General features: G+C 30.7%; 2 protein-coding genes across 2 annotated transcripts; one reads left to right on the top strand and one right to left on the bottom strand.

Annotated features, from left to right (window-relative positions):
- Positions 1 to 228: 228 nt before the first annotated feature.
- Positions 229 to 6,824, bottom strand: ric8a (ric8 guanine nucleotide exchange factor A). Its single transcript, XM_085200420.1, has 8 exons — positions 6,616 to 6,824; positions 6,400 to 6,539; positions 5,855 to 6,320; positions 4,617 to 4,822; positions 4,237 to 4,375; positions 3,608 to 3,851; positions 2,857 to 3,074; positions 229 to 1,795 (listed from the first exon to the last, which is right to left on the bottom strand). Exons 1-8 carry the CDS (start codon positions 6,694 to 6,696, stop codon positions 1,643 to 1,645), a joined length of 1,647 nt encoding a protein of 548 aa, XP_085056546.1. The 5' UTR covers positions 6,697 to 6,824; the 3' UTR covers positions 229 to 1,642.
- A 1,115-nt stretch (positions 6,825 to 7,939) lies between these two features.
- On the top strand, positions 7,940 to 11,198 carry ND-39 (NADH:ubiquinone oxidoreductase subunit 39). Its single transcript, XM_085200421.1, has 7 exons — positions 7,940 to 8,148; positions 8,324 to 8,517; positions 8,656 to 8,879; positions 9,053 to 9,256; positions 9,927 to 10,088; positions 10,567 to 10,753; positions 10,924 to 11,198. The coding sequence occupies exons 1-7, from the start codon at positions 8,103 to 8,105 to the stop codon at positions 11,107 to 11,109; spliced, it is 1,203 nt and encodes a 400-aa protein (XP_085056547.1). The 5' UTR covers positions 7,940 to 8,102; the 3' UTR covers positions 11,110 to 11,198.
- The last annotated feature ends 2,425 nt before the right edge of the window (positions 11,199 to 13,623 follow it).

Raw genomic sequence — 13,623 nt, 5'->3', positions numbered from 1 at the left:
TTAAAGAAAATAATGTTATTTACGTTTAACATTATAAATATATTGAAAAGCTAGTGCTCATTAAATATTTTGAAAAGACTAATAGCTAGATACGTTATAAAAACATTAGCTAAATAAATATACTATCTATTCATTACTTAAATATATCATAATTAAATATGTCTATATGTAATTAATGTGTTATTGTGTCACAGGGATAGATGGCGGGCACGAAATAAAACATATACATGAAGAATCTTATATTATTTATTAAAGAAATATTTTTAAAATATAATATTAATTGCTTTATTAATTTAAATACTTAGTATAGTATTAAGAGATTAAATAATCAAAATAAGATATACAAGGTAGAACAACTTTAAAATTCTTTTGTATATTTATAGTATGAGATATATATAAAACGGTAAATATCGAGTAAAACGTTTGCACTATTTTTAAGTTAACATTATATCATATTTTTTAACAATATTAACTCACTCTAAGAATCACACTAACTCTACTTCAAATACAAAAAAATTAATCTATGACTACACCTAAATCGCTCGTTTCAACTATTATAACTTTATTTGAAATACTGACTAGCAAATTATAAATGGAACTTGCTTTATGAAAAACCATATGTACTAACTATCGTCGATAATCCACTTTGATTTTAAATATGTGTACATGCTCATAAAAGGCTACTTTGATTCAACATATTAAAACAAAGACTGCACAATATTTGGTGAGGTTAGGAAAGAAAACAAATATTATTTAATTCTAACGAATTCTGTTCCAAGAAAAAGTCTCAACTATCATTTTATTAGGATCCTAATAATAATCTCATCTAACATATTGTATGAAGAAGAAAATATAAACAGGTGGCTATCACCGCGACAGAATGATTATAAGCATTAATTGCAATGAAATAAGGGAAAAGGCATAAAAAGGCATTTGTTTTTGTTCAATTAATTACGCGTTGTTAGAAATAACTCAAAGAAATACTTATATTACTTACAATAACAATTAATCTAGGCTATCATTTAATAAATCTATTCTCACAATACGTCATATACTGTATAGTATTTAAAATTAAAAATGTGTTTGTGTCACAGACAAAAATAAAATTAACCTGCTAATATTATAAACTATCCATTTAAAGATGGTAATATGAAATAAAACTAAGTTAAACTTACTTTCTAAAGATATGATATTTTTAAAAAATAATTACGTTTAAAAAATGTAATATCTTTTATATTATGTATTATTTTTTAGTTAAGCCGCGAGTACATCACACTATTTCTAGTGCACTGGGTTAGGTCACTATAATTAGGGCCTTTCCTTTTACACTGTTTAAGTTAGGATATTATCTCCCTTCTTATATGAGATGTAGTGTGGTGTACCGCCGCTATACAAATAGAATGAGCACTAAAATGATTTAAAAGACTAAAACTCACATGTATGTTTTATTTGGGTTGTAACAAAATGTATGTAAAAAGTTTTTTTTATATTCAGACATTTGTGTATGTCTATAACTTTTTTCAAACGTCAAAGACATATGTAATACCTATACATAGACTGACAAAAGCTACATATTAAATAGAAAGTGCAACTAACTATGAGAGCTATAATTTATTTTAACTGTAAATAATATTTACAATAATTAAGATTGTGGTCTGTTTGGGGTTTCTCGCATTTCCAAGAGATGTTCCACCGGTTGAGGTCGGCCATCGGGGCCAATGAGCGCTGGCTTCATTACACCTTCATATAACAATTTGTCAAAAAGATTTACAAGTTTCATAGCCTCGTATTCCTTCTGAAAAAATAAATTGTCGAAAAGAACAAATAAAGCTATCGATTTATACTATTGTACACAAGAATAATTATAGTATCTTAAGAATAATATTATTGTAACTCAAAATAAATGTTTTTTTACTTGACTAAGAATTAATAATATAAATTACATTTTAATATTCTATGTTATTTTCCTATAAATCCTAATTGTTTTTGTCACTTTCATGCTTATGGTACAATATATTGTTCGTGATTTGTGTTCATATTCACAAAATACTAACACAGAATGAAGTAAGGAAAGTTCAAACTTGCTAAAGTTATAATTTAACCCATTAACGGGACTTTCCGCCACCACTTTCCGTCGACTTCTCAAGGCATTGCGTTTTAAGTGGCGGAACTCATCGCTAAGGTTTGCCTCGCTTCCAAAGCCAGGAAATTAAAATATTAATTATATTTCAACACGAGTAGAAAGCGAACCCACAACGGTCGCGTTTCCAGTCACGCCCTTATGATATAGAATATTAACAAAATTTGTTTTCTCTTATTTTCTGCCGTCAACACAACGTAAGGACATGTATGTAAGAAAATATACTTTAAATAATAAGTTTAAATATTACACTTTGTTTTTATTATCTACGGTTTGGCTGGTATATAGGAGATACCTCCTATATACCTATGCATAATCATTTATATCACGTTAATCCCTATTTACCACAGAATGAAATCCGTTTGTGGTTAACATTTGTGAGGTTTTGAAACAAGCCAGGATCATGTAAGCTCTTACTTAAATTACATTTTTGATGGACATTGGAATGTGGATCTAATTTCAATATAAGGCGTATACTATACTAAAAGACCGCCGTGGCGCAGTGGCACAAGCATGTGACTGTAAGTGCGACAGTTCGATACCCACTCAGAGAAGTAACAAGGCAAGGCGTGGCATTCCGCTACTAAACACACAATACCTCAAAGATTTGGCGGAAAGCAGGAAACGGAGTGTCTTAAACTAGGTTCCCAAGTTCCGTCTGCCTACCATGCAACGCGCGGGATACAGTGTGAAGCTAAAAAAATAATTAAGCTCACTTGTTCATCCGTCATGCCTTCGAAAGGGTTAGCGCGTGGGGGTCGAGTGCACCCCACCACGGGGTCAATCCGGGGCTGAGCCTCCAAGTACTCTTCAGTATCAGAGTCCTCACTGCTGGAGGAATATAGAACTGGCCCCCGACTGGTCCCCATTAACCCTTTTTGCGCCAAGTGACCAGCCGCGTTGCCGAAACCAGTGTACTTTACCATACGCCCCACTGTGGAAACAATGTTTGTAAACAAAACTTGTAACTGAATATTTATGAAGCTACAGTGCGGTCAAGGAGTCGTAATTCGTAAATTTACGTATAAATTACTGCGCAGATTTGATTTTACATTTTTTTCTTACATTTAATATTTTTTTACCAGTTCAGAAAGCCTAATTATATAGCACTATGTCGCAATAACATCGATATATCTATTTTTTAGGGGATATTGTATGATATCTTGATTTATAATAAATAATGTAGTTGTGTGTTACTTTAATAACATAAAAAGCTTCTTTTCGGGTACATAGACATTATTCAAAAACTTTCATTAATTATACTTGAGACCGTTGTGGAGCAGCGACTTACTGTAAGCGCGACTATTGTTAGTTCAATTCCAGCTCGAGAGAAAGGCTTATTTTCATTTCCTCGTGGCGTAGAGTTCTACAACTCAACAGCCAATATCTCGTTACCGGAAACCTAGACCCTCTGCTACCGTGCGATATGCGGGATAAAGCGTGAAGCTGAAAAAAAAATTAACATACCTTTTTCTTTGCACAAAATAAACAAAAACTCGGCAACAAGATCTCTAACGGAAGTCACAGGTGTAGTTAATAGTCTACACAATTGGTTCCTAAGAGTGTTTCCCTTTTCCGGTGGTAACGACACATCTCTCAATGGTGGTAGTACCGCTTGTCTTAAAAATTTTCTTTGTGCCCGGCAACCACGCGAGCTTTTGTTTAATACTGTGAGAATTGGCGAAAGATTCTCATATTGGTTTTTGGTGCTCTGAAATAATTTATTTATTTATTTTTATTTATTATGATGAATACTAGTAAATTTGTTTAAAAATCGTAAACAATATAATGTAGGCCGCATCGCGTCAACACACTGTGACAGTTGCGAGTTCACTGCTCAGTCAAGTTACTTTGTTGTAGCATCAAACAGCACACTGCTACTGCTCTTGTACACTTGACTACAATATGGTCTACGTGACCGCCGTTAAGTTAGGCTTTCTCGGGAGGAAAATAATCAAATGAAAAAAAACCTAAAATCAAATCTACTGCTAACTTCAGGGTAGCCACGATTTGTCGACCTCGCTGTATTATGGTTTTAAAAAATATTTGATTTATTGTTGACAGTTAGGTATCAAATTAATATTATTAAGACTCACTGTTGTTATTGATAGTCTGTACTCCAATAAATGAAGCAATGCCTGCAGCGCGTCCATATTTCTGCTATTGTATACATATTGAGCTTTTTCGCCTTCATTTAAATCTGGTGTCAAATACTGATAGAATACCGGTGGAATGCTGCAATTTCGTATGTTATACATATTTTATATTAAATTATGAAAATATACAATTTATATAAAATTCAAAAAATACTAATTTACTTTGGAACTATTTTAACCAGATTAATGGTATTTATTTCAGTATTAATATATTTACTACTAATTACTGTAAAGTGTTCAAAATATCAACTGAATTGTTTTTTTTTTTTTTAAACTTCCATTTCTAGACTGCAAACATTAAACAATCTTATTAAATATACCTTGTCAATAAATTAGCAATATTACTATGTAACTCCATTAATTTATCCTGTGTCGGTGCATGTGCATATAATAAAGTAGTTATAGTAGGCATAAGTCTTAAATACATTCCTTCGTCAGCCTCATTGACAGGCTCTTCCGAGCCTGAATGCAACATCAAGTTAAATTGGGTCTTTAATATTTCACAAACAATTGCTTGTTGATTATCCTAAAAAAATATAAATAATTAAAAAATTGTAATCTCTTAACATAAAAAGTGTTGTAAATGAAATACCTAATAATAATAATAACCCCTCCAATACACAAATAAATTGTTCATAAACACACAATTATACACATGTAAACTGTGTGTGTTTTTGATCAAGTTATCCAATTTTTAGATAAAAAAAAAATAACATCTTTAGTAATTGCCATTAAAAATTGAGGTAATGTCATGGATAATACTTTATTTTGGGCTCCTCAAACCTCTAGTATTAGCCATAAAACAATTGTAACAGTGTTTATACATATTTTTATTGTACATTATATTTAATTCTTATTATTTTATCTGTTTCTCTAAATTCTTGAATGTTTATGCTAAAGGTTACATGTAAGAGTAATAATTATAAAGTCACCTTTGCATTTTACTTCTTAGCACAAAATGTACTTATAATATATATTTTTTTCGTTTGTATTTTTTTTTTTGCAAAATGCTTTATTTTCTTTATGTACCTACATATCTATAAGCACACTATTTGATAAATATTACATTAAGGTATAGATGCACTTCATATTGCCATTTTTTTTTTTATTTATAAAATCTTACCCAATTAATAAACATTGGTACCTATAAACAAATTTTTTAGACTTCAAGTAATATTCAATATAGCATCCAATAATTCAATTTATTTACTTTATGTAATAAAATCCTAAAATCATCTTTTAATTTGTCTTGTGAAAGATCTTGTGAGGATTTTATTGTAATAAAAATGCATAAATTGAAGTCTTAAAATTAATTCGTTTAGTAGTTTTGTATTATACCTTTATGGAATCTTAACATTTTGAACACTTTGCAGGAGTCTGTAGTGAGAGGAGACTGACCCAGTAATCTAATGATTAATCTGGTTCAAAAGTTATGGTCTTTTGAACATAAAATCCCAAATTAAAAGTACCTTAAAAAATACAATCTAATCTTTGTGCATTGAAAACCTCAAGTATTTGTTGGTATTGTAATTAATAGCAAATGCTTAAATGAGATTACCTTTAGAAAACAGTTGTGGACCCCTTCAACGCTGCTTCCAGCAACATCACTCTCACTACTATCTGTTGCCTCTATAACAAGTTCATTTAAACAACTTATTAAATAGTCCATTCCATGTAACTCATCCTTTATTTTTGATTTTATATCATGTCTTAATGCTGTTAAGATAAACAGTAACTTCATATCAAATAACATAATGTCTTCCTTAAAAGAAATTTCTTTGTATGACCGTAATCTTGCAACCAACCCTTGAGCTATGCTAGTATGTGCACATAGAGCCCTTGCAACTTCACTATTAAATGCTATATTACATAAGCATTTTAAAGCTTCTACAACAACTTCTTTTATGGGCATATCAACATCCACCATATCATCTGGATCAACAAAATTAAATAATCCAGCCATCTCGATTAATGTTAATATCCATTTTTCACAAATCAAATTCTCAAGTTCACATTTGTCTCGACTGTAATTTATAAAAATTAAAATTAGAAATCATCATCAACTTTATGGATATGATATTCAGAAATAAATTAAACGCGCACCTTAATAATCTAAGCGTTGCTAAGCATAGCACGTGAATCGATTCTGAAGAGTTTGACTGAAGATGTTGAAAGAGAGCTGCCCATAACGAAACTCGTCTATTATTCTCCGATAAAAATGCAAATGTAAACGCATTATCATTCTGAAAATCAAAAACAATTCAAGAATACTTATTATATTTCGAGTTAAAACAAATAGTGATTTTGTTATTTACTTACAGTCTTTAAAAAATTCTCTAACAACAGCTTTATTTCTTTGAAATTATTACTATTTAAAATTGCAATTTCGTCTTCGTTCATTTTTTATGTATATTTGATATTATTCTTTACAAAAATCCTGACTTTTAACTATTATTTGTGATTAAGTCTTTTTTCCATAACTTTTACGGAAAATTGAAAACATAAAATATAATGACATTGACGTTTGATGTTTGTCATTATTTTTTATGGTATCGTAGACAAATATGGATTATAAATTTATGACATTCTTGGTTTTTAAAGCTTGAAAGCATACTTCAGTATGGCATCATTTTATAGAAAATATTTCATTTCCTCGTTCTGGTAACGAAATAAGCATCACGGCATTGAGAAATAGAGAAAAAATGTTATTAGGGTACAAGTAGGTAGGAATATGACACAAACCTATATTCCAATATTATACTTTTAACAAATATTGTGTTGAAAGTACTATAACATTATTATATTCTCAATTTAAAGACACCACTTTCAATATATATTACATTTACTTAATTGATTTATTTATTTTATGTGTTTTCTGCACAGAGTAATTTATTTAAATAAATATACAAACTTAACATTCTTCTTAATTACAGGTAAACAAAGCTAACATCCGGCGCCTATACAAGGTTGATCCAAGAGGAAAAGATACCTAATACCTATATCTATACTTTGATATTAATGTGATAAAGTCAAAAAGTTTGTTTGGCTGAACACGCAAGAAATATTTGTAAGAAATAAAAAATAATTTTTGTATTGAGTATTTTATTGATCGAGGAAGAATATCGGTTATGTTACATCACGCTATGATCAATGGGAGTAAAAACAAAATTAAATTAAATCAGCTTCGCTGTATCCCGCCCACAGCGGAGTAGGCAGAGGAAACCTAGTGTTAAGACACTTCGTTCCCCACTTTCCGCTGAATTCTGGAGGCTTTGCGTGTTTAGTGGCGGAACTCAACGCCGGTCTTTGCTCTGGTGTAGCGGATGGCTTCAGCTAATCCTGGCATTTCTTCTATGAATAGAAAATAGGGGAGAACAGGGGAACATATAGGGTGAACCCTATATGGTGTTGTTATTAACCCCACATACCAAATAGAAATTACATAAAATAAATATAAAATCTTTTTTACCGTTTACTAAACGTACAACCAGTATTAAGTAATACTTAAATATAATCTATATTATATTTAAAGTCGTAAACATTGTGAAAAAGTTTAAAAACATTTCAATCAATCCCAATTTACCACACCAATATTATACTATGCAATACATACTTTGCAATACGGTACGGTATACAAGAAAATATCCAACGTCCAACTGTTTGCGTCGTGATTCCTGACTACAACTGTCAACTGTGAAGTGAAATGACAATACAGCTGTCAACGATATGAATTAAAGGTGTTGGAGACTTTTTCACATCAAGATTTTAGTCCAATAACCGAAAATAAATAACATTAAGGCCTCAAAATGGCTCCTGTAGCTTTAACAGGCCATTTGGCATCAAAAATTATTCGTAAGTTTCAACCTCATGAAATTGTTATTTAAATAAATATCTTAAACTCTTACATAATTCCTGCCTTGTGAATGACATATTGATTAGAAAACAATAATAATAATGTACACTGTTTCCTAAAACTGAGATATTCTTTATAAAATTTTATTTATATATTAGTATTTTTTATTTACAGCTAAAAATGGATACATGAGTGTTATTTACATCAAATCTACTTCATACAGTACTGATGGAAAACCTAATATAGCCGCTTATAAAAGAGGAACTGGTGGTCGTAGTAGTTTCAATGGTGTTGTAGCTACTGTATTCGGCTGTACAGGATTTGTGGGACGTTATTTATGTAACAAACTTGGCAAAGTTGGTACTCAGGTATGTTAATAAACATCATTAAATAATACATATATATAAAAATATACAGAAATAATTTAATTTAACATAAATATTCAGTACTTATGTAAAGTAATCATTAAAACTGTTATTAAATATAAAAATACTCTGCCATTACAGATGATTTTGCCTTATAGAGGTGATTTTTATGATGCTCAAAGGCTTAAAGTTTGTGGAGATCTTGGCCAAGTTTTATTTACACCATATGATTTGCGAGATGAAGAATCTATTGCAAAGGCTGTGCGTTATTCTAATGTTGTAATTAATCTTGTTGGTCGGGACTATGAAACCAAAAATTTTAAGTTTCATGATGTGAATGTCGAAGGAGCTAGACGTCTTGCAAGGTAATATAAGATATAATTTTATTATTGACTAACTTTTACCACCACTTTTCCCTGTGTGGCCAAATGGAAATAACTGAGTGGGTTACATCAAAACCAAATTAATATTGCATAATTATTTTTGTATAATCCACTTATCATGTATATATAATCATGTAAATCTTTAATTATTTTAGGATCAGCAGAGAAATGGGTGTGGAGAGATTCATCCATTTATCATATTTGAATGCTGAGGAAAATCCTACACCATTAGTAATGAGAAAGCCCTCCCCATGGAAAATTTCCAAGTATTTAGGAGAGCAAGCTGTAAAGGAAGAGTTTCCCACTGCTACTATTATTCGAGCTTCTGACATTTATGGTTCAGAAGATAGATTTATACGGTAATAGTTGCCACTATTTTATGTATGTCACTATGTAAAAACTTTGTGAAGACATTCTTCTCTCCAGATGATGTCTATTCAAACATAACAGGAGAATTGGAATGTAGTGTCAAAACATTTTCATTGTCTGCTGAAATTTGGAACATAGTCAAAATATAATATGCTTTTTAACTTATTACTAGAGTAAAATTTAAATTAGGGCAAAAATATTACAATGTCACAATAGGTTTATATTTTTATTTGTTTAAACAAAAAGCCTGGCTATTTTTATTTCTAACAAAGATTAATATAGTAATTTGTGTATCAATATTTGTGTCCCTTTTACTTTGCCACTTATTTTTTTTTTATTATAGGTAAATGTTGGTTTAACATTTTAGGATATAAAAAGCAAATTTAGAAACATTAGCAATGCCAAATTTGATGGTGTTGCATATTGTGATTTTAATCACGACTCAAACAAAAGCGCAACTTTTAATCACAACAAAAACAAAAGCTTGTAAAATATTATTATTATAAATTTAAAATCAAATTAAATCCCGCACACAGCAGCGTAGGCTAAGGGGACCTAGTGTTAAGACGTAATAGAGAATGAGATACATTATAATTTTAGATTTAAGAAAAACATATGTCATAAGTAATGTATTAGCAAATACATAATTTCATATTCTAGATCTTTCGCCCACGTCCTGCGCATCCACAGTCAGATAATGTCCCTTTATAAGAAAGGTGAAGAAACCATCAAACAACCAGTGTTTGTTTCTGATGTAGTGCAAGGTATTATCAATGCGGCACGTGATCCTGACACTAGATGCCAAGTTTACCAAGCCATTGGGTAAGTAAAATATTTTATAATCTTGATAAAAATTCTGTGAAATTTTACTATATACAGTGTTGATTATCTGAATGTTGATCATCGGGACAACCGTTTAAGGAACATTAAATTTTTCAGCATGAGATCCTTTTTACGGTTCATTAACTCAAAAGGTGAAAACGAAACTCTTATAAGATCACTTTGATGTCTGTCCATCTGTCGTGAGTACTAATCTCGAAATCCCGTGGATGTATCAATCAGACATTTTTATCAAATACTCAGATCTGAGATTCCTTGCAGCACAGAAAAAAATCAAGCTTCCTAGTCAATATGCCCGCAAACTTAAATTTGTCAACTTTTAATTGTACTTCCTGTAAACATACAAACCAAAAATTTATGCAGAACCCTTGGTATGCGAGGGCAACTTGCATTTGACCGGTTTTTGTAGCATAACAGTGCTATAATAGCAGTAAAAGATAAAAATAATTAAATTTTTCAGACCTAAAAGATACCTGCTGCGTGATCTTGTTATTTGGTTCTATCAACTTATGCGCAAAGACGAAAATTGGGGCTTTAAACTAATGGACATGAAGTATGACCCCATTCTGCCATTGAAAGTTATAGGCATTAATATGATATCTCCAGCATACCCATTGGGTAATCTGTCTTGGGAAAGTTTGGAAAGGGTAAATATGCAAATATTATTAAATTTTTTAGCTGTATGTCATATCCCTTCCTTCCAGAAGGCGCATATTGAAATCCCGCTACATCCAACTTTTTATGTTTTCTATAAAACAATATTTCTATTCAATTACCTGAAAAATTTTAAATATCTATCATTATTTATGTTAATCAGGAGGCAACTACAGACAAGCCTGTGAAAGGATTGCCCACCCTTGAAGATTTGGGTGTCCAACTAACAAATATGGAGGACCAGGTGCCATGGGAGTTACGACCTTACAGGGCTTACCAGTACTATATGGATAAATTAGGGGAATTCCCTACACCTCCCCCACCAAAAGTACAACAAAACATTATATAAAAGAATGGGCAATATATTAAAGGTCATGAAAATATCAGTAAATTTTCATATTCTGTGTAGAAAGTGTAATTAAATTATCATCTGTTTCATTGTTTATTTTATTTTGTTGATTTCGTCTTAACAGTAATGTTAACATATGCTACTACAAAAATACTACTAAAGGTTGTTTAACTTATAATTTTGCCGCCAATACCTACGGCTAACTAGATTTCGGAATGAGGGGTGTGCGGCGGTGTCCCTTTGATAGGTTTATATGTGCGTGCGTCGTCCTTAAGAACTGGCGCTTTATTTTACGACATTTTTAATTTGGATTTTAAATTTGTGTGAAAAAACTTTTTCATTTTTGGGATTTTTATTTATTAAATTGTATTAGGCTTTTAATAGTTAAAACTGCGGTTTCATTTAAAATGGTGCTGACAAAAACACTGCATAATGAACTACCTACTATTAGAATTATATTTTACGATATTCATGAGTATATTGTTTTAAAGCCATCCTAGCTACAGATTTAGCGATTTCTATGAGCAGATTAAGTTGGGTTAGTTATTTCTCTTGTCATCAACCGCAACACAGCATTGGGTTTCAAGGTCTCCAATCTCATGCCCAAAACTGAATGAGGCTTTTCTTTTTAAAATTTTTATGTTTTCTAAAACATATTTTTATTTCCTAAGTGTTTCCTAAATAACTTGAAACGATTCATGTAGGACAGGGGATTCCCATCTGCTAAGTATGTTGGGGTAAGGTAAGTGACGGTAACTTCGTGATAGTACGTGGTTTCGTGAGTTTTGCTTCTGGCAAAAATAATAAGCAATTTAAGTATTATTTACGGAAACTATATATTGGTATATAATCTTTATACTTTCAACTGTCTAAAAACTAAGTAACAATATTTTAATGATAAAATTGAGCGTATAGCGACATTTTAAACGCAGAGTAGGCTACAAACTGCATTGTAACGTGTTTGCGATGCTTGCGACCGTAAGACTAGGGTAAGAATTTCTTAAGGTTGTAGAAAGACAAAGGTAAGTTATTCGAATAAAACATTGAATATATGCTTTTTTGTATTCTATAATTAAACATTTTATTGAAAAAAAAAATAGATGGAAGCATAAAATTCTTTTAAAATTGCAATAAATCGATTCACGAAATAGCAGACATTTTATTTATCAAGTGTCCGCTATTTCGTGTTACTACCGAATTAGGGAAATCTTAGATACTTTTTAATAAATTTATATTTATGTTATAACTAAGATAATTTAAATTTAAAGCTTAAAATCAGTTACTGTATTTATTAAAGTTTCTCGTGATCGAAATTCGGTATATGTTTTGTCCACTTAAATTTCTATATTACTATTTTAAAGGTAACCTGAATTGGTAATTTTAAGCTAAATTCGTATAGGTACTGCCAATGTAATTTTATTTTTTAATCAACCTTTATAATTTATTTTTGTGTATTTTATCGAATATACGTGGTTGTTAATGATTACTTTACATAATGTAAAAAATACTGAATAAACAGAACTGCGGAAGTTACTAAAATCAGTAACACGAAATAAGATCCCCTACATTTCATTATTTTCTCTAACTTCGTGACAAATAAATCTACGTAAAATCAGCACATTGACTTCTTTGTCATTGTTAATAGTGTTTATCTTAGTCTTGTTATAAGTCTAAATAAAGATCTTTTTATTTTTTCAAGAATTTTTCAGGAATACAATATATACCTACTAAACACAAAACGCCGTACAAACTGGTTGCGAAAATATATAGTTCTATAAACTGGCATACCTAGCTTCAAAAAATTTAACTTGACTTTTGAGTTTTTTTATATATTTTTTATAAAAAAAATATATAAACGTTCAAAAATGTAGTTTTTTTAAAACTGAGCTTATATAATTTGTAAATTATAACCTATAAAATATAAACCGACTGGTTGTGGGTTCGATCCCCACTCCAGGAGATGAAAATAGGAATAGTATAGAAAATAGAAAATATTTATTTAAATTTATATTTCAGGCAAAGCACGGCGTTGAGTTGTGCCACTTAACATGCTGTGACTCCGGAATTCCGCAGAAAGTGGGGAACGGAGTGTTTTAAAAACACTAGGTCCCTGCCTATCTACCTACCTATCTATCTACCTACCTACCTACCTAGGCCTATCCTGCTGTGTGCGGGATACAGCGTGAAGATGATTTAATTTGATTTGATTTTTTTTATGAAAGTTTTAATGTCGTTAAGCTGATCTACCTATTTTTTTTTATTTACAAATTCTTTACAATCCAAACCAATAAAGGTGTTAATTTTTTTTATTATAAAACCTCACTCGCGAGGTAAAAACTTGTGACCCGAAATAGGGGACACAAACTCACGAAGTTAGAAACAGAGCTAAATTTTATCACGAAGTAGGGTTCAAATTAGAGGTCCACAAATAAATTAATATAAAAATTAAGGTTAAGTTAAACCGCATAATTCACACATTAAATTACTGCCAAAAGACCCACTTTGATCACACTA

The sequence above is a fragment of the Heliconius melpomene genome, chromosome 17, assembly GCF_056956725.1.
Source record: "Heliconius melpomene rosina isolate 202511_hmr_F chromosome 17, ASM5695672v1, whole genome shotgun sequence".
NCBI lineage: Eukaryota > Metazoa > Arthropoda > Insecta > Lepidoptera > Nymphalidae > Heliconius > Heliconius melpomene.
The sequence above is the reverse complement of the archived record's forward strand: the minus strand, read 5'-3'. Positions and strand labels throughout refer to the sequence as shown.

Bases quoted from the DNA above. Each gene is read 5' to 3' on its own strand.
- ric8a (XM_085200420.1), bottom strand. From the start codon at position 6,696: ATGAACGAAGACGAAATTGCAATTTTAAATAGTAATAATTTCAAAGAA. The intron at 6,540-6,615 runs GTAAGTAAATAA...TTTGATTTTCAG, and splicing joins TAGAGAATTTTTTAAAGACT to AATGATAATGCGTTTACATT. The intron at 4,376-4,616 runs GTATATTTAATA...ACGAAATTGCAG, and splicing joins ATTGCTAATTTATTGACAAG to CATTCCACCGGTATTCTATC.
- ND-39 (XM_085200421.1), top strand. From the start codon at position 8,103: ATGGCTCCTGTAGCTTTAACAGGCCATTTGGCATCAAAAATTATTC. The intron at 8,518-8,655 runs GTATGTTAATAA...CTGCCATTACAG, and splicing joins TTGGCAAAGTTGGTACTCAG to ATGATTTTGCCTTATAGAGG. The intron at 10,089-10,566 runs GTAAGTAAAATA...TAAATTTTTCAG, and splicing joins CAAGTTTACCAAGCCATTGG to ACCTAAAAGATACCTGCTGC.